The 27,366-nt window shown below is 40.2% G+C and overlaps 1 protein-coding gene across 1 annotated transcript; it reads left to right on the plus strand.

The window, feature by feature from the left end:
- Window positions 1-7,278: 7,278 nt before the first annotated feature.
- On the plus strand, window positions 7,279-27,185 carry RAB32 (RAB32, member RAS oncogene family). The gene is made up of 3 exons (XM_082669209.1): window positions 7,279-7,817; window positions 22,238-22,515; window positions 26,674-27,185. The coding sequence occupies exons 1-3, from the start codon at window positions 7,568-7,570 to the stop codon at window positions 26,818-26,820; spliced, it is 675 nt and encodes a 224-aa protein (XP_082525335.1). The 5' UTR covers window positions 7,279-7,567; the 3' UTR covers window positions 26,821-27,185.
- The last annotated feature ends 181 nt before the right edge of the window (window positions 27,186-27,366 follow it).

Raw genomic sequence — 27,366 nt, forward strand, 5'->3', positions numbered from 1 at the left:
TGCACGCGGGCTTTTCTCTAGTTGCAGTGAGCAGGGGCTGCTCTTTGTTGTGGTGCGTGGGCTTCTCATTGGGTGGCTTCTCTTGTTGCAGAGCACGGGCTCTAGGCATGCAGGCTTCAGTAGTTGTGGCACGCGGGCTCAGTAGTTGTGGGTTGCGGGCTCTAGAGCGCAGGCTTAGCAGTTGTGGCCCACGGGCTTAGTTGCTCCACGACATGTGGGATCTTCCCAGACCAGGGCTCAAACCCTTGTCCCCTGCATTGGCAGGCAGATTCTTAACCACTGTGCCACCAGGGAAGCCCTCCTATTGGCTTTTTTACGGACGATTTTCTAAGTTTTATGTAGTTTTAGCATATTTTCCTTTGTCATGACAGTTTTTGTGACTGCTTTAAAAATCCTAACTTATTCTAAAATCATAAAGATATTTTCCTATGTCATGTTCTATAACAGTGCTGTCTGAAATAGAACTTCCATATGATCCAGAAATCCCACTTCTGGGTATATTTCCAAAGGAAATGAAAACAGGATATCACAGAGATACCTGCATTCCCATATTTAGCGCAGTGTTATTCAAATAGCCACAATGTGAAAACAACCTAAGTGTCCATCAGGGGATGAATGGATAAAGAAGATGTGGCATATATATACAACAGAATATTATTCAGCCATGAGAAAGAAGGAAATCCTATCATTTGTGACAACATGGATGGACCTTGAGGGCATTATGCTAAGTGAAATGAGTCAGAGACCAAGAAAGACTGCGTGGTGTTACCTATATGTGGAATCTAAAAAGGCCAAACTCATAAAAACAGAATATAATGATGCTTGCCAGGGGCTGAGGGTGGAGGAAATGGGGAGATGTCAAGATGGACAAGTTCTGGGGATCTAATTGTAAGGTCGGATCTTAACAAACGGCACCACGAAACAGAGGAAAGCTTCAAGTGAGCTTTATTAGGGAGCGCTCCCGGGCGAGGTTCACTGGTCCGAGAGAAAGGGGCCAGAGAAGTCGCACCCGGGCGAGGGTTGGGCAAGGTTTTATAGGGGAAGAAGGGAAAGGGGTGTGGTGAATCTGGGAGGGCGCAGGGTACTCCTTATTTGGTGGTCTTTTCGGGTATCCTGGGGGACCGTTAGTCCCGCCCCTCGAAAGGCGGGAAGGCTGGGCCGGGTGCAAAGTCCCCAGGTCAGTTCCTGGAACTGGGTGGTCCGGATTGTCTCCAGGGCAGTTTCTGGAACTGGGTGGTCCGGAGAATTTCGGTCTGATGCAACCTGTGAATCTGATTGTGTTCCCCTGCCTCGGGCCAGTTGGCCTTACACTAATGTACAGCATGGTGACTATAATTAACAATACTGTATTATATATTTGAAAGTTGCTGAGAGTAAATCAGATGTTCTCACCACAAAAAAGAAATGGTAATTAAGGGATGTGATGGAGGTGTTAGTTAAGGCAATGGTGGTAATCATTATGCAGTGTATATAAGGGTATCAAATCAGCTCAGTATACACCTTAAACTTACACAATGTTATATGTCTATTTTATCTCAATAAAGCTGGAAGAAAATAAAGAAATTTCTGCAATGATAGAATGTGCGTTAACCAATACAGTAGCCACTAGGCCACATGTAGCTATTAAGCACTTAAAATATAGCTGGTGAGACTAAGGAAATACTTGTAATTTTTAATTTAATTTTATTTAATTTAAATTGAAATTTACATGTGGCCAGTGGCTGCCATACTGGATAGAAATCATTCAGTTATGTTCTCAGACTATAATAGGATTAAACTAGAAATCAGTAACAGAAAAATAGTTGGGAAATCCCAAAATATTTGGAAATTAATATACTTCTAAATAATACATGGGTCAAAGAAGAAATATCAAGATACATTTTTAAATATTTTGAACTAAATAAAAGAAAACACAATTTATCAACCTGTAGGATGCAGTGAAAGCAGTGCTTAGAGGTAAATGTACAGGATTAAATTCATATGTTTGAATAGAAGGAAGATCTAAAACCTAATGTACCTTAGCAAACTAGATACAGTAAATTAAGCCTAAAGCTAGAAGAAAAATAATAAAAACTAGAGCAGAAATCAATGAAATTAAAAATAGGAAGTCAATAGAGAAAAATGAATAAAACCAAAAGCTAGTTCCTTGGGGAAAAAAATCAGCAAAATCCATACATCTATCCTCACTAACCAAGGAAAAAATAAACAAATGACTGACACAATAAGTGAAAGAGGAATCATTGCTACAGAACCCATAAAAAGAACAATAAAGGAATACTATGAACAATTCTATGGCCACGGATTTGATGATTTAGGTGAAATGTTCCTTAACAGACCCAAACTAGCAAAACTCACATAAGGTGAATTAGATAACCTGACTATCCACGTATCTATTAGGGAAATGAATCGATAGTTAATAAACTTCCAAAAGGTAAAGCACTAGATCCATAGTTTCACTGGTAAATTCTACTAAATATTTAAGGAAGAAATAATACCAAGCCTCCACAATCTCTTACAGAAAATAGAAGCAGAGGGATAGTTTCTATCCCATTCTATAAGTCCAGAATTATCCTAATATCCATTCCTGATAAACTGATATAAATAATTGAACAGATAAATAAATGGGAGAAAAGACAAATCTACCATGCAGAAGAATTCCAAATAATTTATGTCGTGATTCTGCCCTCAGGGAGGTGGAGCACATCTCCCCACTCCTTAAGTGCTGGTTATTCACAGCAATTTCATTCCAAAGAGAACAATATGGAAAGGGAGGTGAGTGGCTGGGGGCAAGCCTTTGCAGAGAAGAAATCTGAAAAACATTACCTCAGCCAAGTGATCAAGATTAACATCAACAGTGGTAAGTCGTGATACAATGTACCCTTGACCTATGAGATTGGCACTGGACCTTTGTGGTCTTCCTGTCCCCAAAACACATAACTCAAAATTTAGTCATGAAGAACACATCAGACAGTGCCAATTAAGGCACATTCTACAAACTATAGCTGACACGTAACATCAGTGGGGGTGGGCCGCCAACCCTCCTCACAGTGGAAAGTCCAAGTATAACTTATGGTCGGCCTTCTGCATCCACCATTCCAATTAACTGCAAATCGTGTAGTGCTGCAGTATTTACCACTGAAAAAAAATCTGCGTGTAAGTGGACCTGCACAGTTCAAACCCCTGTTTTTCGAAGGTCAACTGTACCTAGCCAGTTCTCCTCAAAATCGTTAAGGCCATCAGAAACATGGAAAGTCTAAGAAGTTGTCACAGCCAAAAGGAGCCTAAGGAGACATGTTCACTAAATGTAATGTGGTATCCTAATGAGATCCTGGAACAGAAAAAGGCATTAAGTCAAAACGAAGGGTATCTGAATAAAATATAGACTTTAGTTAATTGTATCAATATCAGTTCATTAATTGTGACAAATGTACCATAATAATGTAAGATATTAGCAACAGGGGAAAGCAGGTGAGGTATATAGGAACTCTCTGTACTACCTTTGAACTTTTCTATAAATCTAATACTATTCTGAAATGAAAAGTTTATTAAAAAAACTTAATGGGGGGACTTCCCTGGTGGCACAGTGATTAAGAATCCTCCTGCCAATGCAGGGGATAAGGGTCCATCCCTGGTCTGGGAAGATCCCACATGCTGTGGAGCAACTAAGCATGTGCGCCACAACTACTGAGCCCATGTGCTGCAACTACTGAAGCCCACGTGCCTAGAGCCCATGCTCCACAAGAGAAGCCACTGCAATGAGAAGCCTGCGCACTGCAACGAAGACCCAACGCAGCAAACACACACACACACACAAAAACTTAATGCGGATATGTTGAAAACTTCCTCTCAAAAGCTGGGTTGCCTACTCTCTCCAATTTTATTCAAAATTTTATTGGCAGTCCTAGCCAGTGAAATAAAATACGAAAAACAAGATGTATAAGGGTTGAAAAGTAAGAAAAAAAAATATGTTTCTACACATAGAAAATGCAATTCTATAAAATTTTAGAATGATCAGGGTCATTGAATCTAAACTCATTCTACACAAAGCAACTTTATTTTTATTTTTATAAACCAACTACACACAATTCAAGACCTCTTCATATGATGGAAAAGTGTTAAGACTTACATAAATGATAGCTATACCATGTCAATATTTTTGAAGGCTCGATGTTTTCAATTTTCCTCAAATTGATCTACAGACTCAATGCAACTCCAACACAAGTACCAGCAGGTGTGTTTGTGAACATTGAGATGCTGATTCTAAGATGTATATGGAAATGCAAAGAAACAAGAATGGCTATAACAAACTTGAAAAAGAATTACAGAATGAGAGGTTTGATTTGCCAGAAAAGAAGGCTTATAATAAAGCTACAGTAATTAAGGCAGTTAAGCATTGGTGAAAGCACAGACACATAGACTAATGGAAGAGAAGAGAGCATAGAAACAAACCCAATCTTATATAAGCGCTCAAACTAAGACTAAGGTGGCACTGCAGAGGAATGAGAAAGGGTGGTCTTTTCAATAAACAGTCCTGGGACCGTTGGTTATCCACGTGGTAAACAAATGCAACTTGGCACCTACTTTCAATATTTCCTTTAGGGTAGGCCTGCTGATTGGTGTAGCTTTTATTCTTCATTCAATGATTACTCATTAAATGGCATTTTCCTATTTTACTCATAAAATTTATAACTATCTGAAATTATTTTATTTATTTAATTGCTCTTTAATTACCTATCTTGTTTCCAGTACAGTGTAAGGCCCTTGAGAGGAAGCATCTTCTCTATTCTGCTCATATCATTGTACTTGGAGTATCTAGAACATTTCCTGGCACCATCAGAAGCTTTTTAATAAATAAATGAATGTGTAAGTCTGCCAGGGAAATTCAGAGTGAAAAGAGCAGGTAATCCCTTGATCTGGCACTTGAATGAAGAGGAGTTTAGTTGGGAGAGCCTGGGGCGGGGTCAAGGGTTGGAATATATTCCAGATGGAGAGTATAGCATGCACAGAATGTGAATAAATATGAGAGGGTATCACAGGGTGACTTTCTAAATGGGCCATCCCTATAGGCAGTAAATGGACATGTTTGTTTAGAACAGTTTTATTTATTCAGTCACAAGTCTCAGATTACTTGTATTATTTTCCCTTCATTTTATGTATGAAAAACAACTTGTTTCCCCACGAAAATAGCTCAGGATCCTAAGACTTATTCATTCTACCCACCCAACCCTCAACTTTTTCCAATCTAGGGCTGCACAAGCAGACGCTGCTCTGCTTACTTACATTACTTGGCATTATTTAAATCAATAGTTCTTTAAGTCAAGTGTGTGTGCCATGCTCACCTAGGTTTTTTGTTTTTTTGTTTTTGTTTTTTGTCGTTGTTGTCTAATACAGCTTTCCGGGCTCTCCTTTTGATAAAAGATTAAAAGAGAATGTCTGGGTAGGTTAGATAGCTAGCTCCCCAGGTGTCTTAGCTCTGGCTGATATAACAAAGTACCATCAGCTGAGCGGCTTAAACAACAATTTATTTCTCACAGTTCTGAAATTGGAGAAGTCCAAGATCAAGCAGCCAGCTTCAGTGTCTGGTGAGACCCACTTCCTGGTTCATAGGCCACTGTCTTCTTGCTGTGTCCTCTTTTCCAAGGGCACTAATCTCATTCATGAGAGCTCTACCTTCATGACCTCTGAAAGGCCCACTTCTTCATCCTGTCATATTGGGGGCTGGGATTTAAACATTCAAATTTGGGGGACAGAAACATTCAGTCCATAACATCAAGTGAGTCAGATACAAAGCAAATGTGGGAACTACTGAATTCTAATCTAAACCCTTACTGATCAAAGTGTGGTCCGCTCACAGCATTCACATCACCTGGGAATTTATCTGAAATTCTAAATCTCAGCCTCCAGGCCCCATACACTTAATCTGCACTTTTACAAGATCCTAGATGATTCATAAGAACTTTTAAGTTTGAGAAGTAAGTACTGATCCAAACCACTGTGCACCTAAACCTGCAGCATTAGCGTCACCTAGGAACTTGTCTGAAATGCAAATTATCTGGCTCCACCCCAGATCTACTGAATCAGAACCTCTCTGGATATGGGCCTACTGTGCAATCTGTTGTAACAAACCCTTAACACTCAAGTTTGAGAACCACCAGATCCAAGCCGTTATCCTTCCTTTAGCTGGGACCATTTCTACTTTTAAATCATTTACCACATGTGATTTTTAGCACCACAATTCTATTTTTAATGCCAGTGGAAACCTAGGAGGGTTAAAGAAAAAAAATAAAAGCCATAAAAATTTATGGTAATACGTATGTATAGGACAATATGCTGCACTTCTGGCAGTAATTGGAAGATTTCCTCTTTCCCCAAGCTGGAGATGTACTGGATGGGCTCTAGCTGAGTAAGCATAAAAGCCATAAGCTATTTGGCAATAAAACGTCCTTAGAGACATATCCAGGATTTTTCAGTAGCTATTCTATTGAAGGTTTTACTCCCACCTTGACTTCTAAATTTTAAAACTTCTTCACTTCTGAAAAAACATTTTTCAATGATTGTCAGAGTGAGGACAGGGTGGGCAGCCACCTGAGTTTATTTAAGGAAGCTACCAGAGGCTATCAACTCCAGGTGTTTCTAAACCTTATGCAGGGTAGCCCTCCATTTTATAAACACGGCAGGAAACGTAAGCCTTCCTATCTTTCTTCTTTTAAATAAAAGTCCTCAATACTGTATTTCAGTCCATTCCTAGGATCTGTCTCAGAGTCTCTACCACCGGAACACTTAAAAAGGCTTTTGTGGTTTGCTGAGGAAGTAAAACAAGATCGTTTTGGAGACCTTGTGTCTTCTTCCTCAGACTCACTCGTTCGTTTATACAAAAGCGTTTTCAGTCCTTTGTCGAGTTCAGAGTCATCCGTCCACTCTTTTTACTTCTAAAGTGGGCCGCTGGAGATCAAAGACAATGATCTCCAGGTGTTAAACTCCCTCATGGCCGAACCAGGGAAGGAAGCTGATTTCCAGGCCCGCGCCTTCCAGGCTGGGGTCGGCCCCCTGGACAACCACCTACCACCCATCCGCGCTCTGCCCCGGGGGCGTTCACCGCCGGCCTCGGAGGCCTGACCTTGAACCGCCTGGGCTCACCGCGGCTCTGGGAACGCTAGCCGTCGGCCCCGGGTTCTCGGCTCCCCCGCGGCCAGCAGGGGGCGGCCGAGCTCAGCGCCGTCCCGAGCAGGGGACGCCCGGGGAGAGGAAGTGCGCCGAGTTCTGGGCCGGCCCGCCGGGAGCGCAGGCAGCAGCGTGCAGAGGCCTCCTCACCCCGGTCTCCCTAGCCACGCCAGCCCCCGGCCCTTCCCCCGCCCCGCGCGGGCTGCGAGCGGCGGCGGGTTCCGGGTCCTGTGACCGGTCAGGCGCTGCGGCAGCGCGGCGGGGAGAGCAGCCGGCCTCGGGGAAGTTTCGACGGCCGGCGGGGGCTCCCAGGGCGTCGCGGGGAGGGCGCGGCCGGGCGGGGGCCCCGGCGCGTGGCCCTAGCTTGCCGAGAGCGGCCGGCCGGCTGAGCGAGACCTGGGCGCTCATGGCGGGCGGCGGAGCTGGGGACCCGGGCCGGGGGGCGGCCGCCGCCATGGTGCCCGAGACCCGCGAGCACCTCTTCAAGGTGCTGGTCATCGGCGAACTTGGCGTGGGCAAGACCAGCATCATCAAGCGCTACGTCCACCAGCTCTTCTCCCAGCACTACCGGGCCACCATCGGGGTGGACTTCGCTCTCAAGGTCCTCAACTGGGACAGCAGGACGCTGGTGCGCCTGCAGCTGTGGGACATCGCGGGTAAGTGTGTGGCCCGAGCCGCGGACGCGCGGGGACCCCACGGCGGGCAAGAGGCGCCCGCCGGGTTTCCAGCCGTCGGGAGCTAGGGGCCGTTAGGCTGCTTTCGGTCTCCTTTCTTCTTTCTCTGTCCTCTGCCCGAACTCGCCTGCCCGTGTCAGTTTAGAAGAAAGGTACCAAACTACTTAGAAAGATGGAAAGGGATGTGGTCGGGTGGACTCCAGGGGAATCAGGACAGTGGAACAGGCAGTAGTAGTCGAAGAATTTAAAAGCAGGACAAGGTAAATAAATGCATAAATGAGTAACCCTGGTTAGATGCCTCAGCTCAGTGTGTGGAGACCTGTCTTATTTTTAAGAGGTGGAGGAGAGGCCCTGTGCTCTGGCGCTCTCACCTGACCAGAGGTGAGAAAGCCATGGGGGCTTTTCCCGAAGTTTTAACTCTGAATCTTTTTTTTTTAAGTTTATTTTTTAAAATTTTTTTAACATCTTTATTGGAGTATAATTGCTTTACAATGGTGTGTTAGTTTCTGCTGTATAACAAAGTGAATCAGCTATACATATACATATGTCCCCATATCTCTTCCCTCTTGCGTCTCCCTCCCACCCTCCCTATCCCACCCCTCTAGGTGGTCACAAAGCAACGAGCTGATCTCCCTGTGCTATGCGGCTGCTTCCCACTAGCTATCTATTTTACGTTTGGTAGTGTATATATGTCCATGCCACTCTCTTACTTTGTCCCAGCTTACCCTTCCCCCTCCCCGTGTCCTCAAGTCCATTCTCTAGTAGGTCTGTGTCTTTATTCCCGTCTTATCCCCAGGTTTAACTCTGAATCTTGACAAGGAAGAGCGAAGGGAGGGGGCTGGCTCCTCTCATTTGCTTTAACGTCTCACAGGTGAGAACTGAGGTTCAGAGTGGTTGAACGACTTACCCAAAGTGATGCTCCTGGTTAGTGACACAACCAAGACTAGAAACCAGGTTCCTTTTCGGAAGGTTTTTCATCACCCACCTTGGGTCTGAGACACTTCCTTGTGAGTGAAACCCCATTCTTCATATAACGTGCTCTCATCCCTGGGGCAGGCCACCCAGGCGAAGATTTGGGAAAGTTTCTCTTGAAAGCTATGTTCCTCTTCCCTCCCTAAACCAGCACCTAGCCCCACGCCTGCCTCCCCAACCGCAATATATTATTTCCCTGGCATTTGCTCTCAGTTGTCATTTGGGAGCGTAATATCCCTGCTTGAGGGGTACATACCCTCCTTGCTCTAATGTATGAAAACTTGAACTCTGACTGGTGTGGTGGGTGGGATGTGCACATTGAAAAAGACGTTAACTTTGGGAAAATTTAAATATGGAAGTGGTACCAAGAGTTACCCTGTTCAGTCATCATCCATGTTAAGGTCAGTCTGCATTAGAGCATTCGGATGGGAGCATATGTTCAGTGTTCGAGAGACCGTCCTTCATCCTCCGCTTGCATAACAGAAGCCTGTAGGTGTGGGCACCCAACTGGTAGCAGAGTCAGGGACACAGGTCTGTCTGCTGGGTAGTGCTCTTGTCATCAACAGCTTATTACATACGAGAAGGTATTGAAGAATTATAACTTACATACTCATTTATTTAAGAACAGGCTTCTCTACTTCGGATATGAGAATAAATAGATGTATGTCACCTCAGAGAAAGGGGCATAATCAGCCTTGGGCTCAGCTCTTTGTTGTTATTTTTGTTGGTTACAGAAAACCAAAAGTTCGTTTGAAAAGTCATCTTTTGAAGCCAGAGGCTTCTTTCGAAACACTTCCTGCTTTTTCATAGAGCACTTATGAATAATAGTATTGCTTCTCGGCAAAGTCATGGATTCTAAAGGTTGCCTTACCATGTGATAGTCATTCTGTAGGAATCTTCAGTGTAGCCGTGAATTTCCATGAAGATGATTTTAAATCCCTGCCTCGGAGGATTGTTGACTTTGCCTTATTCTTCATGTAAAATAATGTGGTATTTAGCGATTAAATTATGCTTGGGTCCTACTGCAGGTAAATAAAAGATTTTTACGGCACAGTTGTGTTTTTAAGCTTCGAGGAAAAAAGCTTATATTTGGAGACTTGGGAAAGCAAAAGCATGAGTAGGAGTTTTCTTCCTGGGTATCGTCTCTTTTTTCATCCTTCTTGAAGAGATCTATTTTGCCAGAAAGGGGACATAGTCAGTCTTTACCAGACTCTGGTATATAGAGGCCTAGATGGAATATCCTTGCACGTTTGCCTAAATCCAAAGCTTGAGCTTTTCCAGGAAGGAAAGCAGACCTTTAAGATCTCCAAAAGAGATTCCATCCAGCAAGTACACACCAGCAATTATCAAGATTAGAGGTAAACTCATGAGATAGTTGGAAATTATTAGGCTCATCTTTTAAATAAGGTTTTCGGTGTTAATATGTAAGGACACTAAGAGCAGAAATGTTGTGGCTTTAACTTAAGGTTTAGGGAGCTACATCATTAACTAGGTTTGGTTTGAATATTTGAGCTACTAGTGAACCCTAGCTCATACCATTTGAATTAAGTAGTAATGGTGTAATGAAGGCAAATTGAAGGTCACTCCAAAAAGTTCCCCATGGCTAAACATATTTGCCTTATGTAGTAACAAAGTTGAATCATATTTAATTCTCAAAGGAGGGAAATAGTCCTTGATGGCAAAATAGTAGGTGGAGCTGGGCGCTTGATATGACTAACTTGAGGTGTGGTGTTATTACTATGTAGCTTTTTTGCTGTTGCTTTAGAGATGGGAAAGGTGCTAAAGAAATTATGTCAAGTCTCTATACTTGAAAGCTTTGGCAAGTGTGAGAGGCAGGAGTTATCCAAATGTTTTCTGTAAATGTGGCCAGGCAGTTTAAGTTAAACTCTTCAAATTGAGAATCGTAGTGACTCTTGGGTACAGGCCTTACAAATCCTTATTACATCAAATGAATGTAGCTTTAAAATATAGATGCAATTTAATATAAGTTTTGTGTTAGGCAATTGCTGTCTTTTACTTCGTATCTGCTTTAAGACTGCTGCTGAATACATACTGAAATAAACTAAAATAGTGAAGTCTTTGATAAGATTTTAAAGAGAGGTTACCTAATGCATACTGAATTAGGATGCAGCATCTGACCTTCCTTTTAACATGTATTATAGATGAATTAGTATTTGGCCCACTACTTATTATAAGCCTATTAGCAACTGTAGAATTTTCCAGGTAGGTTGAGTGGTTGGTCTAGGCTAAATCTCTCTTTTTTCTTAAGTTTGTCCATTTAGATCTAATCTAATCTAATTCACTCTTCATGTATTCACTGTTTTTGTAGAGGAGGCAGAATTTTATCTCTGTCCTCCTAGAGCTTTCAGCTGGGCCTGAGAATTAATGTAAGACAGATTAATAGCAGAAATTTATTTAATATAAGCTTTACATGACACAGGAGCCTTTATAAGGAAAGGAACACCCCAAAAAGTTCAACCTAGTATAAATGCTTTTATACTAGGTTGAACAAAGAGAGGCAATTGTAGAAAAATAACCAAACTCTATGGGAGGCTAAAGGAAGATAAGAGTTATTTTAACAAGATCTGTTTCTATAGAATTCTCTCAGCTTGACTCCCCATCTCTGGTGATGAGAATGTTTTCTTCCTTCTGATATAGGGAGGACATCATTCACATGGGAGTTTTATCTCCCCATTTAAGGAAGAAGAAGGGGAGATTAGAGCACCCTTCGTGCACTTGCTGTTTTTCAAGTGCCTTTAGTTCAAATAATTCTTATGCCAAAGTGGCATTTTGGGGGGTGGGCTATTCTGCCACCCTTCACTTTTAAGGATCAAAATTTCTTTATAAATATCTGAGTAATACACCTTTGGGCCAATGAACAAATCAGGAACAACGTATTCTGAATTCATGTAAATATTGTTTACCAAAGCGTAAAATGCATGCTTGGGAGACGTTATAAATTATATAAACCATAGTTAGATTCACTTCTGTTTTTTGATTCACATCTGAAAATAGAATGTTGATCGTGTCTTTCTTGTTCTCTCTTGCATATCGCCAATTACTATATCTAGTGATCTCTTCTTGTCTTCTTTGATAACCCTCCAACTCTTCATGAGCAAGAGTCTGGAATATTATCTCTGATGCTTTCTTGACCTTCAGAGTATCTGTCAGTCAGGGAGTATTAATATTCAATTTTTTTTTTCTAAATACGAAGAAGTGGTGCTTTGAGGAATTAGTCTCTGTTATTTGTAGTCTCTGTCTTAGTACTACAGTAACTGTCTTAGGGCTTATTGGGGGCCGATTGCTTAATGACTCATTTAAAGGAATTAAAGAAAATCTTTATTACATCTGACCCGTACAATCTTGCCATCTTCAGCCTTATTCTGGCTCAATTTCTGTGCTGAATTACAAGCAAAGCCTACTGTCCCATTTTACATCTTCAAATCTTCCTCAGTTCGTGAGTCCTGACACACCTTTGGGTGCCCCAGTATGGACTGTGCTTTCACAATTGCCCAGGCAGCAGGAGTTTCAACATAACAACATATTTGTGTTATCGCACATGAAAATTCCCCTGATAATGATATGCCTGTTGCCTTTCCTCCTTTTGAGTATGTTACCATTCTTAGTTGCCTCAATTAGTCCAAGTATGCTAAAAGGTGCTGAGGTTAGAGGTAGAGACAGCCAAGTGCTGATAAGAAGTACTTGGCTCCCAGCCATTTGCCTAATCATTCTATTGTTTGAGCTGGATTATAGGCTTTCAGAGACCGCATGGTGTAAATGCAGGGAGGTTTGGTAAATTGACCAAGAAAACACGGGTAATCCACGGCACGGCACCGTACAGAGACAGGACTCATGTCTCTGTCAAATAGCACAGTGGATTTTTGGTTCACTGGATTCAAAACAGTAGCATTAACTGTTCTCTAAATTTGCAAATGTTCTGGTCATCCCTATTTTAGAGCATATGACTCATATTTGAATAATTACCATCTCTTTATGTCATCAACCCAGAATTTCCAGTTCTTATACTTAATTATGAAGCATACTGCTTCCAAAGCAGACACTTTTTGATTGGCTGCATCACTTTTTTTTGTACATTTTGAAAGACTGTTTCCAAACTGTGGACTTCTCTGAAGTTAACAAAGCTCTTTTATTGGTATATGGTTGCAGAGCACACCCTGGAAAAGCAAGGTAACAATTATAGATATTTGTCAAGTCTACTCTGATCTCATGGATTGAGCCTGAATGCCATGCGTTATTCCAGGGCTGCAATGTTATTTTCAGATATATTTTAGGAGAAATTTGATCCATCATGTATATGTTATCCTGACCTTCCAACTTTCTTAAGCTTTTGATATATAAATTTTAATGATTTTTATTCCCTTTAAAATTGTACTCAAGATTTTGTTTTTATCAAAATAAAAAAGTGTGATGAGACCAACACATCAGGAGACAATTGCCATTGAAAGAAATAGTTTGTTACTCATAGTTTCCAAGAGGAGGGACCATGCCACACTATGCAGGACCGTGTAGGGAAGCACCAGCGTCATTCAGGAGGCAGAAGGAGCTCGGAGAAAGCAAAGCAAGGGCTGGAACCTTTACTGTGGTTTTTGCAGGAAGGAAAGGACAAGGCAGTGTAGGCAGGCTGAGCAAGCTTAGGATTGGATAGTTTGAGAGACTGAGTTTGTTCTGGGCTATAGGGATGGTCCCTAGTTGTCTAGTACCTGGTCGTGGGGTGATTCAGGGCAGGAGGATAATGTCCTGGACTGCAGGAGCCTGGAAAAAGAAAGCAGGTAGAGGATAAGGACTCAGGATTGGTTGGTTTGCATATCGAAGACATGCTCTCGGCAAGTGGTTTGCTCTCTCTAAGAACTAGCTAACCCTAAGAGGGGCAGTCCCTCCGCTGGTCCGCAAGGCCCCAAGATGTCAAAGCATCCTAAAATGTAGAAAATAAAAAACCTGATTAATACATATTTCTAAGCACTTATTAAAATAGATTGAGAGATGAGAGAAACTATTCTTCCAAAGAAGAAAACTTTGAAGGCCTTTGACTTGGAGGCCAAGAATAGCGTATCCTCAAAATAGTGAGGATTTCACATTTAATCAACACTTAAGTAATAGAGAGTGGGCTAAGTTGACAAGTTTAAGTTGTATTATGGTTGGAGAGATCTTCTCTTGGACAGTGAAAAAAGTGCTGACATATGTGGGGAGATTTCTGAAGGGTGAGACAAAAGATCAAGAAAAAGTTGCTTTAGAATTCTACTCAATTATATTTTCAAAAGAGCGTTTTGCACTTTTTGCAATCGATGCTAGAAACATATGATTTCTTCACTCTTATTCTGAGAGAGACAAACCACATAAAAATAAATGGATGGCAGGGCTTTAGTTTAAGCCTCTCTGTTGGTCTTTCTCATTGACAGATGGTCTTACATTCTCTTCTTCCCCATTCTTTTCACTCACTTCTACCCAGATATTTTCCTTAAGCATCTCCCGTAGTGATTTTTGATTGCTTTGAAGTTAAGCTAAATATATTGGGGTTTTTAGTGTGATTATATGGGACCTCCTCCGTCAGACTCATCTGAGGTGCTTAAAATGCAGATTCCCTAGCATCAGCTGTAAGCAGAATTGCCTTCGTCTGTCAAACATCCCCAAACATCATGGTTTAACAAGAGAGAAGTCTCTCACCTACTTAGTCTGTAGTTGAGCAGTCCATGGCTGGTGAACAGAACCATTCATTCTTCCTGGACCAAAGCTGACATTTCACCACTCAGCTATTCCCTGGCCATATTCGTTGTCTTTGTGGTCCAGTCAAACGCACATGGCTTGCTGCAAGGGCAGCTAGAAAACCAGGGCTTTTTCTGTTTGTTTTTAAATTGGACACATTGCTTTCCCAAATAAAATTCTGTGAAGGGATATTGGAGAGGCAACTAGCAATCCTCCATGCTTACCAAATCAGAATTCCTAGAGGTAGGGCCTGGAAATGTGTAATTTGCCAAGCACCATGGGTAGTCTGATTTATACTGAAGTTGAGAACAGTTGTTCTGTCTTGGCTCTGCTGCATGCTGCCAACAGACTTACCCTCCCACTGCGCTCCACGGAGCAAGCCTGCTGTTCCCCGGGCTCCTTCACACTCACCTTCCCTGACCCTTAAGTTCCTGTCTGTTTCATATCACCTGCTCCTTATCTGTGTGGCTCTCAAGAGGTGATGTAAGGAGACAAGAGAAATTACAGGACAGAGGTGGTACATGTCTTGCTCTCATTTAATGCTTAAGAAAGGAAAAAACCAATACCTCAAACTTCTAAAACTATTATGACTTTGGACACAAACCAAAAAGATATTTTGATTTTTTTTCCTTCCTTTAAATTGATTAAAGTCAGGTGTTATTTTCATAGTCACCACAGAAGATGTAACTAGTTGAATAAAAACAGACCTTACACTGTGACCTAAATACCACAGAAGGCTGCTCATTTCAAATTAGCAAAAAGAAAAATCCAGACTCTGAACTGGCGTGTATTTGGGAATAGGTAATTTTGAAGACTACTTAGTGATACTGCTACCATCTCAAAAGGAGTTTGTGTTCCTTTTAGTTTAGGTATTTAAAAATGTTTTCTTTATTCAGTTTTGTTACTCTTTTGCTTGACAGAATGTGGTATGAGCAAAAATGGTGCTTTGTACATGATTTAAATGGCAGCTTTGCCTCTTCCCCTGTAAAGCTTATTTTTCCAAGTGGAAATATATTTCCAAACGTAAGAATAGAATCCCAGAGTTAGGAAATTTTGGTATTTGACCCTCTCACATAATAACAGTTAACATTTATTAAAAGCTGTTTTATAGTCACTGTCATTCGGTTTACTTTTATTCTCATTGATACTTATGATAATCTGGAGAAATGAGAATGATTCTCAGTTTACAGTTGAGTAAACTGAGACTCAGGAAGATTAAGGGCTTTTCCTGAGGTCTGTACACCTGTAACTTGCAGAGTTAGGGCATGGATCCAGATATTTTTCGTTCCAAAGGTTTCATGGTCATGTTATATTATCTCCCTCTCATCTACACATGATAAAAAGGAAAACCAGACAAATGAATGGAATTGTGTAAAATCATGTGACTCCCTTTACCTTCTTCGTGGTACAATATTAAAATATGAAATTCAGTACATATCAAATCCAAACTCATATGGTGCTAATTTGATGCATAAGCTTTTAGACTTGTTTTATCTGTGGAGAATACAGCCACTTGTTGTATGGAAAATTGCATAAGCCAGTGGGGGGGAAATGGGCAACTAGCAATATGGTCTCTTTTTAGGTACATTGTTTCATTGGTCAGTATTATGGTAGTTCTTTAATGTAAGAAAGTGTTTTTTTCTTCTAACAATACCTATAGTTTTAGCATGTGAAATATTTAAGTGTAATGCTGGGGCGCGTTTATAAGGGCTTTATAAAGTAGTAGTATAATGAGTCATTAACTAGAGGCCCTGAAAAATAACAAAAACCTGTGTGACTACAAATTGTAACCTCTTACATATAAAACCCGAGACCCATTATGACATCACATTATTACCTGTATCAAGCTGTAAACATTTTTAGTGGATAGATAATTATCCTTCTAGAACCAATGACTGGACTTAAATTAAATTTTGACTGGGTCTTGATCTATTACCCACCACCCACACAAGCTTGTTAGAAGCGCTTCATCTCTGAAATGCACACTGAATTTTAAGGAGTTGTTTTTAAAGGACTTTATATGCACTGACTAGAAACTATACATTTTCTCCCAATCACCTTGAGCAAGAATATGTAGCTCAATAATTCTTACTGGGTGGGAAAATATAAGCATTTTTACTTGTAAAGCTAAGCACTGATTGTCCTGTTGCTCAGATTTATTTTGCATTGTGTAATTTATATTTTGAGTTTCAAATAACATTAAGAGACATTTAGATTATTTATCAAATGGGGGCATGAACATAAAATATTGAGACAAACGTTTAAAAAAATAAAACCAGGGATTAAAATCATAAGAGAAAGCATCTCTGGCATGTGTTTCTGATAGCAGTTCAAAACGCAGTACTTTCCTTTTCAAATCAGAGAGGAAATATTTCCCTTTTGAAAATTTGTATGCGCTATAAAGAGATAAGGTACACTGTTTTGTGGGGTTTTTTCCCTTGATTGGAATATGTATTCCTGGAAATGTATTAAATTATCTCAACTCCTTTTCAAAGCCATTAGTGTTGGATACTCCAAATACTAGATAAGCATTTTAATCCTTTTGCCAGCATATATACCTTACAGGTCATCCATTTCAGTATGTACAAAGTCGTGCATTTTTAAATGTCTTCGAGCCTAGATGACTAGCACTGTGCTCTTTTTTTCCCTTTCTCATTGCCAAGATATCTAGCTATAATCAGGGTTCCTTCTTCTAGAGAAGGAAGTAACACATCCTTTTAAAGGATAACGCATTTCAGAGCCATTTGGAATATTCAGGCAATGTGTCCACAGCAGTATGGATGAAAAACCCTGTCCCTAGAATCAGCATAACTAATGCAGTCAGCAGTGGGGCACTTCCTTATCTGCTGTGGTAAAGCACTAGGGGACATAGAGCAAGGCTGTAACTTTTGTAGCAGGGCTGTGCTGTCCTCAAGGAAGGTCACTCCCAGGCTCATCGTACCTTGAATCTATTTGGAAACACAGGGCCACGTGGAGCAATATATACTCCAGAAAATACTTGGGTAACAGATCAGACAGTACACTTGATAACAAGTCAACCTAAGAAATTTGAGTAATGTCATCTCCCTGGGATTTTATTTTCTCATCTATAAAATAAGAGAGGTTGGACTAGATGATCTGGAGTGTCATCTTCCAGTTACAATATTGTCCGTTACAGTGTTTTGTCGGGAAAGCATAACGCATTCCTGTAAGAGAAGATTACAGCTCTGGTCACAGAAGGTGGTGTTGCTTAGCATTCTCCCCACCCTGTCTGAACTACTTCTGCAGACCTAGTGAGAGGGAGGTCTCCCAGGTTCTGCTGAGTTTCCATATTGCTATACGCTTTAACTCTATACACACACGCCATGAAACAAAACACGTGCAGCTGTCTTTACATTTAATAACTCTAGACTTTCCCTTCTACCCAGTCCGCTCCCGTCACAGGGCACAATCCAGGAGCATTCAGCATGGCAGAAATCTCCTGATTTTATATATGTATTTCCGGAAAGTAGAATCCTAGAATAATAAAGATTTCTCAGGCTAAACTTAAAATGGTTGATTGGCTGCCCCCTCAGAGTATTTTTTATTTTCTTTTCTAAAATTAAAAAAAAAAAATCTAAGAGTCTATGGAATTCTAATGCAATTCTAGTTTGGATGTGAAAGTCTTTCCCATTAGTTTGAGCCTCAGCCCTTCTTTGAACCTAGGAAGGGCTGACTTCTGATGTGCTGTGAAAGGGGAAGTAGGAGAATTCGCCTTTCTCCTGGGGATGACTCAGAGCTACTGGGAAACTGCCTCGAGCAGTTAACATGGCTTTGACTAGGCTGGCCACCCCCATGGGCGTGCAACCTGAAAGTCACAGCATGGAAATAAAGTTTATGAAGATACTGTATTTCCATGATGAGTTAGCATTTGAATGGCATTTCTTGATAATGTATCTTTCAGGAAAGACTCATGTACCTCAATGAATAACATCCCCTTGTTTGATACCATAATATGCTCTTTGTATCCTTGATTCTACCCAACACATCATGGTATCATTTTGTCTGTTTCCTCAAATAGACTGTGAGATCCTGAAGGTCATATTCACTGTTTCATTATCTTCATCAGTGTCTAGCACAGTGCCTGGTACATAGGAGGAACCTAATACATATTTTTTAGTTGAGATCAGATCTAGATAGAAGAGAGAAAAATATATTTGGGAGTTGTACCAGCCAAGATAGACTAGGTTATGTTGGGGGGTCAACAACATTAAAATGATGATTTCTCGTGCTTTTTACTTGTCCACAGTGGGGAACAGAGGTGGGAGGGATGGTGAGGAACGTGAGGAGGATTTTTCATTGGAGCCACTTGAAGACCCAGGCCAACAGAGGCCCTACCATCTCAAAATTGGGGTTCAGCCTTGCTGCTGCAGGACAAGTGATTCTGCTGGAAAGGAACACTTCTGTTCACATTTCATCGGCCAGGATTAGTCCACGGACACAACTGATTTAGTGGGGGCAGAACAGTGTGCTCCTCCGTGTGTTTAGAAGTGGAGGAGGATGGAATATTCATGAACATCAGTTTTGTTTTCCACTGGAATCCTTTGTTTTAGACAATAATACAGGAATAGCTAAAATTACCCAAAGATACAGGATGCAACTTATACTCTAGTAGCAAAGTTTACTTTGCTTCCCAGTTTAACAACTGAAAGAGCTTAGCAAATCTGTGCATTTAAACCTGTAAAACAGCATAGTTAAGTCTAGGTTTCACCTTGTTAGGTTTCTGGAGAAAAACCTTTAATTTTATGTTAAGATTATTATTTTAAATGAATTCATCTTATCTTCTCCACTCCCTACTTAATTTTTTACTTGTTTTTACCAGTTCGAGAATATCTCTGAAGCATTAATGGATTACTGTTGAATTTTAAAAAAGAGATTATGAACTCAGTAGAATAGGAAATATATTTTATTATTCTTTTGGAGAATAAGCTAAGTGCATGGACTTGGCCTTGTGATGCTAGGTCATGATCCCCATTGCTTTCTAGATTTGGTGATTGCAGAATCTTTAGAAAATCATTTTAGCATTAAATTTATAATATAGAAACCTAAAACATCAGAAGTGAGAGCTGGGTGGGACTTTGATGACCCCTAAAGATCTCTAAAGACAATTGGCTGATTTAGGCAGAGAAAGTTATTTCCTGGGGTAACTTGACTGTTGGGTGCTTGCTATTCGATTCTCTAGTACAGTTGTGCTTTCCTCAAGTTCATTTTCCTCTGCAAGCTGTTTTCACCACTACAAGGCACAACACATAACTAGCTAATAGTTTAAGGCTTTGCTGTGTGTAATCAGCACGATTTACAAAAGGATACTCAGGCTTTCATCGTGCAATACATTTATTGAGCACTTAATGATAATTCTTAGCTAATAGTTATTCAGTGTTTACTATGACGTGGCTTTTTACACTCTGAACTTGAAGTATAACCTACATGCAGATACCTTAAGTGTATACCTTCATGAATTTTTATATACCACTTCCAGTTCAAGGTATAGACTGTTCCTAACCCCCTAGAACAGAAATCATTAAATTTTTTCTGTAAACTTCCTGATAGCAATTGTTCTAGGTTTTGTGAGCCATTTAGTCTCTGTTGCAACTATGCAACTCTGCCATTATAGAGTGAAAACAGGCATATAATACATGAACGGATGAGGATGGCTATTCTCTAGAATTTTATTTAGCTGGATTTGGCCATGAGCTATAGTTTGCCTAAATATATCCAGGCAGGCATTTTACATTTCACCCTTCCTGTAACCATATGAGGTAGGTATTATTTTTTATAACTTTATTGTTGTATAGTTAACATACAATACACTGTACAATTTTATAAGTTTTGACATATGTATACCCTTTTGAAACATCACTGTAATCAAGATTGCAAATATTTTCATCACCTGAAAGCTATTTGCTCTAATAGGCCTTTTGTAATCCATCCTCCTGCCTTGCCCAAGGCAGTCACTGATCTGCTTTCTCTTACTGCATCACTATAGTTTCTGATTTTTTAGAATTTGATATAAAGGGACTGATAGTATTACCTATTCTCTCCTTGGTCTGGCTTTTTTGACTCAGCATAATTGTTTTGAGATTCATCCATGCTGTTACTTGTATCCATAGTTCCTTTCCTTTCTATTGTTGAGTTGTATTCCATTGTATGGATATACCATAATCTATTCATTAGCATGTAAATAGACATTTGGGTTGCTTCCAGTTTGGGGCTATTAAAAATACAGCTGCTGTGAGCATTCATGAACATGCCTTTTTATAGACGTGTGTTTTCATTTTGTTTGCGAATACCTGGGAATGGAATGGGTTTGTTGTATGGTAGGTATATGTTTACATTTTTAAGAAAGTATCAAATTGTTTCCCAACGTGGTTGTACTATTTTAAAGTATTAGTCTTACCAGCAGTATATGAGAGCTCCAGTTGTTCCACATCTTCACCAACACTTGGTATAGTCAGACTTTTTAATTATAGCCATTGTTGTGGGAATAAAGGATCAGCTCATTGTGGTTTAAATTTGCGTTTCCCCAATGGTTAATAATTTTGAGCATAATTTCTTATGCTTATTTATCATATAAATTCTTCAGTAAACTGTTCCAATCTTTTGCTTACTTTATTAAATTTTTTTAATCTTACTTTGGAGTTTTGAGAGCTCTTTATATTCTGAGTACAAATTTTTTTAATCAGATATAGGATCTGTATTTTTTTTTCTCCCAGTTTGTGCCTTTACTTTTCATTTGCTTAACAGTGTAATTGGCACTGTTTTGATTTGTCACATATGGTGATGTTAGAAAGCACACCCTCTGCTGCTGAGGGAGCTTCGAATCCTGGCTCTGAAACCTAAGGAAATGGATATTCTAAGCCACAAGGTCCTCCTCAAAAATGCCTTACCACATACATTTCTGGTTTTCTTATGTTTTAATAAGAAAGTTAATATGAATACAGACTTGAATATGCTTTAACATGGTTGGTAAAAAGAAATATTTGAAGGGATTTATAGGTGATTCTATGAACAAAACAAAAACAAAAGCCACTAGAGCTTAATAGCTCTTTATAACTTCTGGATTTCTGTACGTTTACTAGTTTGGCACCCCACCCTCTATTCTAAATTAAAGGGGAAAACCGTAAAATAGTGGGTTTGCATGTCTGCCTTCTTAGAGGAGAGCAGTCTTGCATTTTGAATCGAAAGCGGGTTTGGCTGGAGATGTGAAGGAAAGAGGAGTTAAGAACATGAGTTCCTTTATCTCATGTTCAGTCCTAATCTTTTTGACTAGCATTTTACCCACCACACTTATCTCCTTCCTGCAAGTCTTACTTTCTTCTATTCTTGTCTCTTCCCTCCACTCCCAACTTTCTTTTTTCCTTTAGTACCTCTCTTCTCTTAGACCAAGAAGAGTGGAGGGGGAAATGATGGACTCTGTAGCTTTACGAACTGTCATCTCGGTGTTTATGGAGAATGTGGGGTACATGCACAGAACATAAAACTGGGTAACTGTGTACTCGGACCGCATGATCAGCCGCTTCTGCTTTGTGGTTCGTGGTTCTGTGTGTATGTCCTCAATCCTACCAGTTTATGGTGCTATGGAATGACAGATATGTGTTTATAGCATTATTCTTAGGGTCAAAAGGATTATAACTAAATATCGCCTCTGTCCGAAGTATAAGTTTTTAATCTCTTATTATACTTATTTCTAGGACAGGAACGGTTTGGCAACATGACCCGAGTATATTACAAAGAAGCTGTTGGTGCTTTCGTTGTCTTTGATATATCGAGAGGTTCCACGTTTGAAGCCGTTTTAAAATGGAAAAATGATCTGGATAGTAAAGTCCATCTTCCAAACGGCAACCCTATTCCTGCTGTCCTCTTAGCTAACAAATGTGACCAGAAAAAAGACAGTGGCCAGAATACTCCCGAGATGGACGAGTTTTGCAAAGAACATGGCTTCACTGGATGGTTTGAAACCTCTGCAAAGGTGAGGTCTGCTGTGCGTTTGTTATCTGCTCTGCTGTGCGTTTGTTATCTGCTCCGCTGTTAATTCGTAAATCTGACCTGTAACTTGCAAGTATTTAGATGGATTTACCTGAGTGGTTTTTGGAAACCTAGTAAAAGGTGCAGCGTAGCATGGATATGTTATGGCTTCTTTCACTCAGCAGCAGGAATGCTTTCAGAATTGGCTAGTGGAGAGGTGAACAGAAGGGCAGATTTTACATTAAAATAAAAATGACTATTATTAGAGCAAAGAACAAATGACATTTTCTATGAGTTTGAGTCCTTAAATGAAGTACTTTTCATGTACCTGGAATTTGTGGGGTATGAGGTATATTGTCAAGCACAACTATTTTTGAGTTTTATAGAAGGCTTAGTAAAACTTAGGGACATAGTTGTCCCTAGTGAAGATGTAAGTCATGTGCAGGACTAACAGACATTGAAAAGGTCAGAGAGAAGATGTATTCAGATGATGTTTGAAGAGTTTTAGATCAAATGTGTAGGAAAATTTGAACAAGAGGAAATTATCAACATTTGTGACATACTTCTTCATGAATAGTAGAGTGAGAATTTTTTCTTTCAGCCATTATGGGAAGCTGGATAAAATGTTTTTTGAAGAAAAACAAAAACACGTCGGCTGTTGAAAATCTTAACAGTCTAAATATACACGAAAGCAAAGGTGACAATACCAAGCACAAAATATTGTGCTGGAGCGGGCTTATGTGCACTGGAAGTTTCACTTTAGAGGTCCAATAACAATCAGACACGAGAGGGTGATGAATTATTAGCAAAATTCTGTGATGGCAAACTCAAAACCATGAATTTGATATAATCTTAACACAGTTCCAGCTTTTAGTATGCCTTCTGTGAATTTCTTGTATATATCAAAAAAAGTGCATTGTTTCTCCAAATGACCTACTTACTTATTACCAGGTTACTTTTAGCTTTACCAGAAACCCATCCTAAAAGTGGAAGATTATTTGCTGCCACTGGTGATCAGAATAATGAAAGCAAAGCTATGGGAGACTACACAAAAAGTGCTCTGAAAATATTGTGATGGTGGGGTCACTGGAAAAAATAGTGTCTGCTGAAGACAGAAGTGTTTACTCCTAAGCTAAAGGCTATTTGTTTAAACAAATATATTCTAGTATCTTAAAATTTAGTTTCATAAATAAAAAGTAGTAGTGGAAGAGAGATGAAGACCAGAGTTGCTGCATGAGCACTTAGCCAAACAGGAAGGAAGAGATTGCAGAAGGCAAGGCTTTTTATAGAGACACTTGTTTTGGAAGCCATGCCCTCTGTCTGCTCTCTGCACCTGTGGGGATTTGCTTTACTTCCCAGCTTTGTTAGAAAAAAATTAGTGGTATGTGTTAAGTGTTTATTAGAGCGTGAGATTTGGTGGAGAAGATGAATATATTACAGATAAAATTTCCTCTTCTGGTTTTATTTGAATTAATCATTCAGGTAATAAATCTAAATTTCTCCCCAGAGTCTAGAAGGAAGATTCATAAACAGTAGTATCATGTGGCCTGTCACCTGAGACTGTATAAGTCATCAGCTTCATGATATCTATGGACAGGGTTACATGTGGAGGTGAAAAGAAAAACATTCATATGTTCTGTGCCTTCCTACGAATATATTAGAAACAGCTACTGCAGAATTTCCTTAGTGGTAAACCAGGAGTATTTCAAGAGAGTAACAGTAATATAAAATTTTTGTTAAAAATTTTAGTCAAGGCTTAAAGTACTGCCCAAGTGTCACTAATACCTATGCTTCTGAGCTGGCCAGCAGCTAACTTCAAATCTGATTTCTGCTAGAATACCAGTGATCTGAATTCTGATACAAACACAGCCAAAAGGCAAGTTTGAATTCATGAGCTTCATCTTTTCACCTTTATGGAAAATAATGGATTTCCAATATGAGAATGTGTGACTAATTACAATGTGGGACTTTCTGTTCCTCATCAATAACAATTAAATGCAGTAAGAGAAGATTATAATTATTTGGTATAATGGGGATGGTGGGGACTGAGGGACATTTGGGCATTTAAAGATCAATACTTTAATTAAAGTTAATGCTTATCTTGGGAGTGGAGGTAAAAAAAAGTTTGTGTTGGTGCTAGAAAAGATACCTGAATAAATAGCAGAGGTCTTGCAGAGTTCTCACTGTCTGAGAAATAAGGGAGAAGGCTAGAATGAACCTCGTGGTATCGGATTGGAATTGGAAAAGTCCATATATATGTGTATATATATACACACACACATATATAAATTCTGTATTAATGTGTATATGTGTGTGCATATACACACACATGTACACATACGTATATGTGTAAACAGCTAAACACAGAAGCAGATACCAATATGTGTATGGATACATACATATTTACTAGGTGTGTCTGCTGAAGAGGATTAGAAGCAATGACAGCACAGAACCAGTGAGCTTTGCAAGTCCTTAGAATGTGGTTTTTAAATACTGTTATCCAATAAAAAGAACTGAGTCTCCCTGGAGAAATGACTGATTTCAGGACTATTAGGACAAGGACAGTAAAGATGTGCCTGAGATATTTTGTCGTGCCGGAAGCTAAGGAAACGCTCACCAAGTGACGGATATGCGTCAAAAAGACCCAGGAGCCTGCTTATAGGAGCTCCAAAACCTAAGACAATTGGAGCAACAAAATAAATAATTATTGTAATGGACTTAATACACAGAATAAAATAATAATCCATGATATGAAAAAAACAAATGAATAAATGGGAGAGAAGAGAAAGCTCTTCCTAACAGTAGAATTCCAAATCATAAATGGAGAAGGAATGATGGAAATAGACAGTCACCATTAAACACAACAGTAATAATTGTTCTAGGGAAAAATTAATTGATACCAAAATGAGTAGGGAAAGGTATGGTGAAACACAGGATATTTACATATTTGTACTGAGGACAAAGTGAAAAATAGTAGCTCTTCAGTGGAGAAGCGTGGCAGACATGACTTCAAGCAAGTATGCCTCCTCATACACTGAAGAGGGCACATCATGTATGTCTTATTCCTGCCAACAATGTGTGACTTGAATTTAATGATAAGGAAACATCAGACAGATCCAAACTGAGGGATAGTCTCTGGCCAGGACTCTCCAAGAGTGTCAAGGTCATGAAAGGCAAGGAGACTGAGGACCTGTTCCAGATTCAAGGAGACCAAGGGGACAGATCGCGAAATACAGCTGCTCACCTGCATCAGAAACAGGACAGTGAGACAGCTGATGAAATTCGAACAAGGTTGATAGAGTAATGCTGGCACAGTACTGTCATCTAATTTCTTGATTTTGATATACTCTGGTTACCTAAGATGTTAATGTCTGAGGAATATGGGTGAAGAATATATAGGAATTTTCACTACTTTTACAACGTTTCTGTAAATCTGAAATTATTTTAAAAGGAAAAGTTAGATACTTTTAAAAAGAAGCACAGTTTTTGCTCTATGTTACATATCATATATTGAATGACAGCTTATGAATCAGTCACACAAACGTTGTGATAGCTGGTGGTTCCTTAGAGCATCCTTAACGGGCATCACACCCACAACATTGTTTTTATCTCTGTGCTTTCACTTATGTGGCTGGCAACTTGCAGCAGGATGAAGACTCATTTAGCTTGGAGATAGTTCATTGGACCTCAGTGGCAAAAGTTTAAAACATTAAAAAACAGAACATAAGGGCTTCCCTGGTGGCGCAGTGGTTGAGAGTCTGCCTGCCGATGCAGGGGACATGGGTTCGTGCCCCGGTCCGGGAGGATCCCACATGCCGTGGAGCGGCTAGGCCCGTGAGCCATGGCCGCTGAGCCTGCGCGTCCGGAGCCTGTGCTCCGCAACGGGAGAGGCCACAGCAGTGAGAGGCCCGCGTACCACACACACACACACAAAAAACAGAACATCAGAAAGAGTGATCCTTTGTAAAAAGAAGAGTGTCTCAGTCACATTACTCAGTAACATTGAACTCTTAGCAGACACTTCAGTATTGGAGCAGGAGTTGGAGCTGGCGAACTTATAATGCCCCCTCTGACCAACTTTCCTAGTTCCTGGTAATACTCTAATGCTTTCCTCTAAGAATATTGATCGTGAGAATTGATCCTGGTTGTTTCTGCACTACAGGATAACATAAACATAGATGAAGCATCCCGGTTCCTAGTGGAGAACATTCTTGCCAACCACCAAAGCTTCCCTAATGAAGAAAACGACGGCAGAATTAAACTGGATGAGGAGACCGTGAAAAAAGAGAACAAATCCCAGTGTTGCTGACTCAGCGTCTGCTTCTCTCCTGCGGACGCAGCCTGATTCGGTTGGAAGCAAATTCCTGAGACGGGATCATGGATGGTGGATATGCTGCTCTGTGAATCTTCAGGGCTGTGCCTTAAAATAACAAGGATGGCACCCCTGGGAGCCTGTGATGAAAGGGGACACTGGTGAAGGAGTCCCGCCAGCGGCTCTGTCCCTTCACTTGTGAACACTTAGGCTTCTGTTGTTGTTGCCATCATATTCAGGATAATGTTTATGTTCTTTTTAACATCTTTTAAAATGACAGTTCTTCAGGATTTGTTAAGACTTGGAAGTTGTGGCTTTCAGTGTGAACACTGGCCTGGTAATAAACTTTCCCTGCCGCCTCACTGTAGTTTCATGAGTCTGTATTTTTGTCTCCTGTATCCTATCCTCAAGTTCGAGGGAGGCTTTTAGACCCTTTTAGCCACAGAAAGCTGGAAGTTTCTGTTTAGCAATTTATTTTTCTAGTCAAAACTCTGGTACTTCGTGTAAAATTGTTATCCTTAAATATTGTGATTTAACTAGTCC

This window comes from Grampus griseus (genome assembly GCF_964374135.1).
Source record: "Grampus griseus genome assembly, chromosome: 13".
Taxonomy (NCBI): domain Eukaryota; kingdom Metazoa; phylum Chordata; class Mammalia; order Artiodactyla; family Delphinidae; genus Grampus; species Grampus griseus.